Genomic DNA, 5,000 nt, shown 5'->3' on the forward strand with positions numbered 1-5,000 from the left:
CGTAGATACAAAGATTCTTTGGGCCGCGGTGTGGGTAGACAGATAGATGGGTAGAAAGAGGAAGATAAAGACATGGGTATGGGTATAGATACAGAAGCAGACATAGATGAAGATAAAGATATAGATATGGGTATTGATATAGATATGGGTATAGATATAGATATGGGTATAGATATAGATATGGGTATAGATATAGATATGGGTATAGATATAGATATGGGTATAGATATAGATATGGGTATAGATATAGAAATAGAAGCAGACATAGATGAAGACAAAAATATAGATATGGGTATAGATATAGATGTGGGTATAGATATAGATATAGAAGCAGACATAGATGAAAAAAAATATATATATAACCATAGATATAGATATGATAACAAAGGTTGATGTAGATGGATATAGATATAGAGGTAGAAATAGGTAGATATAGATATAGAAAGATATACAGTAGATATGGATGTATAGATAGATATAGATATAGATACGCAGTAGATATAGATGTACAGATAGATATAGATATAGACATACAGTAGATGTAGATATACAATAGATGTAGATGTATAGATAGACATAGATATAGACATACAGTAAATATAGATATACAGTAGATGTAGATGTATAGATATAGATACTGATACAGATATAGATAAAGATAAAGACAGATAGAAATATAGATATGTCCACAAAAAATATTCCAGTGCTAGGACAGAATCTCGTCACTCTCTTCTGGCCGCCATTAGCCTCTCGAAAACCACCATGACTTTCCCCGCTCTCTTTAGCACCTCATTCGGACAACTTAGCGGTGGTGTTACTTCGACACAAGGGGCGTAGCGGGCGGGTGTAGCGGCTCTCGGGTGTTTTCTGTTAACAGGATTTGATAGATAGATAGATAGATGGATAGATGGATAGATGGATAGATAGATAGATAGATTGACAGCGGTACTGATTCTTCGCTACAACGGGAGTGACAAACATGTAGCGACTCTGGTGTTTTCTGTTAACAGGATTTGATAGATAGATAGATAGATGGATAGATAGATAGATGGATAGATAGACAGATAGACAGCGGTACTGATTCATCGCCGCAACGAGAGTAACGGACTTGTAGCGACTCTGGTGTTTTCTGTTAACAGGATTTGATAGATAGATAGATTGATAGACAGATAGATATATAGATAGACAGCGGTACTGATTCTTCGCTACAACGGGAGTGATAAACATGTAGCAACTCTCTGGCATTTTCCGTTAAACAGGATTTAATAGATAGACAGACAGACAAATAAATAGAAAGACAAATAGATAGATAAACAACGGTACTGCTTCTTCGCCACACCGAGAGGAACGAACACGTAGCTTCTTTTTTTTTCTTCTTAACGCTAACAAGACCCGTGTTTTGAGACAATGAAAGGGCCTGTGTTCTTTTCTGAAGGAGATTCACTGTTCACTTCTCGCTTCGCCTTAAGAGGAAGTAATTGTCTCATTAACTGGATGCTCGGCGTGGCACAGAGCGGACGAGAGAGGGGGAGGGGGAGGAGGGGGAGAGGAGGGGGGGGGGGAGGAGGGGGAGGGAGGGGGAGGAGGAGGAGGAGGAGGGGGAGGCGGAGGAGGAGGCGGAGGAGGGGGAGGAGGGGAGGAGGGGGAGGAGGGGGAGGTGGACAGGGGAGGTGGACGAGGGGGAGGAGGCGGAGGAGGGGGAGAAGGATGGGAGGAGGGGGGGAGGGGGAGGGAGGAGTAGGAGGAGGGGCCGAGGGAGGAGGGGGAAGGAGATGGAGATGGCGGAAACAAGGAGGAGGAGAAGGAAAATATGTTGGAGAAGGAGGAGAAGATGTTGGAAGAGGAGAAGAAGGAGGAGGGAAAAGAGGATGGGAGGAGGAAGAGGAGAAGGGGTTGTTAGAGGAAGAGAAAGGGGTGTGTTAGAGAAGGACTGTGGAGAGTAAGGAAAAGGAAAGTAAGATGAGAAGGAGAATAAAATATGAGGAAAAGGAAATGAAGAAGGAGGGGAGGAGGAGTAAGAGGGAGAGGTGGAGCAAGAGGGAGTGAAGAAGTAGGTCAAGGAGCAGGAGCAGTAGATGAAGGAGGTGTTAGAGGAGGAAGAGAAAGAGGAGTAGGAAGAGAGGAGAAGAGGAATAGAATGAGAAGTGAATGAACAGGAGGAGAATATAGAAAAAAGAGAAGAAGGGAGAGGACTAAGAGGGAGAGGAGGGACAGGAAGTAGTAGATGGAGAGGCAGAAACAAGGAGGAGGAGGAGAAAGAGAAGAAGGAGTAAGAAGGAGGAGAAGAAGGAGAAGAAGGAGTAAGAAGGAGGAGAAGGAGAAGGAGTAAGAAGAGCAAAAAAAGAAGAGGAAGAGGAGAAGAAGAGGAAGAAGAAGGGGAGAAGGAATAAGAGAAATAAGAGGAAAATAAGAAAAAAAGGGAGTATTAGAAGAAGGAGGAAGCTGATGAGCAGAATAAAAGAGGAGGCGAAGGAAAAGATGAAGAGGAGGAGGAGAAAGAAGTGGAGAAGGAGGATAAAAAGGGAAGAAAATGAAGAAGAGGAGGAGGTCGAGGAGAGGAGTGAGAAGGAGGAGGAGGAAGAAGCAGGAAAAGAGAACGAGAACGAGGACGAGGAGGAGACTCAGGAGGAAGAGGAAGAAAAGGAGGGAAAGAAAGGAAGGAAAGTAGAAAGTCGAATGTGAGGAGAGTGAGGGAGAGAGAGGAGGAAGAAGACATGAGGAAGAGGACAGGAATACAGAGGAATAATAATAACAATATAGATAATAATAATCAAGAAGACATAGAGAGAATTAGAACAGGTAAAAACAAACTAGAAGAAATGGGGAAGGAAAAAGGAGGAGAAGAAATGGGGAAGGAAAAAGAGGAGGAAGAGCAGGAGGATGATCACTCTGCCTCCTTCTTTACCACGTCAAACGAAAGGAAAAAGTGGCACTTACCATGTCCTTTTCGGATATGGGTCCCATCGAGCGAATCAACATGCTGATCTTCACCACCGTCGTCCGGCCTGAGGGAAGGAGGGCACGGGCAGCGTTAGGACGGATAAGGAAACCTCGCATGGACATACATGCGGGTTAGCATGATTAGTAGACACACACACACACACACACACACACACACACACACACACACACACACACATATATATATATATATATATATATATATATATATATATATGTATATATATATACGTGTGTGTGTGTGTGTGTGTGTGTGTGTGTGCGTGTGCATGTATATACACACCACACACACATACACATATATGTATATCTATTTATCTATCTATATATATATATTTATCTAACTATCTATCTACCAATCTATCTATCTATCTATCTACCAGTCTATCTATCTATCTATCTACCAGTCTATCTATCTATCTATCTATCTATCTATCTATCTATCTATCTATCTATATATATATATATATATATATATATATATATATATATATATATATATATATATATATATATATATATATATATATATATATATATATAAGAGACGGTAAAACCCCATTACGGCCGGTCCATAGTGCGGCCGAGGGTTGACCGAAGCAATCAGCGCCGAGAACCACAAGAGAAAGCGTTTACTCGACAAACAAACGCCGCCGGAGGAAACGCGGGGGTGTGGAAGGGGGGGGGGGAGAGGGGTACAAGAGGAGGTGGGGGTGGGGGTGGGTGTCTCCGTAGCAGTTCATCTATTATTGTTTTTTTATTGCTCTTCATGTCATGGTTTTTATTATATCTCATAGTGGTAGTGATAATGATGATAAATAAGAATAGTGATAATGATAATGATGATAAATACAATGATAGTGATAATTATAATAAATAACAGTAATAATGATAATTATAATAAATAACAGTGATAATGATAATGATAACAAAATAACAACAATGATAATGATAATAAAATAACAACAATGATAATGATAATGATAATAAACCACAACAATGATAATGATAATGATAATAAATAACAACAATGACAGCTACAGTGACAATACTATTAATACAAGCTTTGATATCACTACCACTGCTATTATGATAATACTGATAATGATAATAATGATACTAATATTGATACTAGTACTACTGATAATAACACTATCATTGATAGTGATAACAACAAAAATAATAATGATGGTAATAATAACGATAATAATTGTAATAATAACTACCAGAACCCTTGGAAAATTCACGAAAAAGGAGGTCTTTCTTCTCTCCCTCTTCCACCCTCTTTCTTCGATCTCCCTTCTTCCCACTTCCTTTTTCTTTTCCTTTCCCTCTTCCTCTTTACTGAAGTCACTCCTCCTCTTCCTTTGATGTTCCTTTTTACCACTTTCTTTTTTTTCCCTTTCTCTCTTTCTCTTTATTGAAGTCACTCCTTCCCTCCCATTTACCCTTACATCTGCCCCTCCTACTTCCTTCCTTTTCCTTCTTAGTTTCCTCCACCTCCTTCGTTCCCTCTTCCATCCCGCCTTATTTTCTATGACACCCCCATCCTCTTCCTACCTCTTCCCTATTCTATCATTCATTTTCTCCTCCTTAAGTTCTCTCTGTCTGTCTTCTGTTTCCCCCTTTTAGCTTCATTTTCTCTTCAAGCCTCCTTCCCCTTCCTTTCTCCCTCTCCCTCTCTCCCTTTTCCTCGCCCTCTTCCCTTCCTAACCTCCTTCTCACCCCCCCCTTCCCCCTTCCTTGGATAGTCGTGTAAATAATAGGTGTAAGTAAATTGATGGTCTAACTACTTCAGTGCAGTGTACTTTCCTCGAAAAGGATGATGATAATGATAGTAATGATAATGATGATGAGAATGAGGATGACAACGATGATGGTAATGATAATGATAATAGTGTTAAGAATAAGGATGAGATTATTAATAACAAAAACAATGATAACAATGATGATGATAATGATAATAACAATAATGATAACGGTTATAGTACTGATAATAATGATAATAACAATACTGATGATTTTGATGATAGAAATAA

At 39.8% G+C, this 5,000-nt stretch overlaps 1 protein-coding gene across 1 annotated transcript in view; it reads right to left on the reverse strand.

The window, feature by feature from the left end:
* The window catches only part of LOC113814110 (gamma-aminobutyric acid receptor subunit alpha-1), a gene marked incomplete in the record, with an annotated part of 192,470 nt that overhangs the window by 48,123 nt on the left and 139,347 nt on the right, over nt 1-5,000 (reverse strand). The window contains 1 exon segment of the mRNA XM_070135356.1: nt 2,938-3,005. Within this exon segment, the coding sequence (XP_069991457.1) occupies nt 2,938-3,005 (68 nt within the window).

The sequence above is a fragment of the Penaeus vannamei genome, chromosome 20 (assembly GCF_042767895.1).
Source record: "Penaeus vannamei isolate JL-2024 chromosome 20, ASM4276789v1, whole genome shotgun sequence".
NCBI classification, from domain to species: Eukaryota; Metazoa; Arthropoda; class Malacostraca; order Decapoda; family Penaeidae; genus Penaeus; species Penaeus vannamei.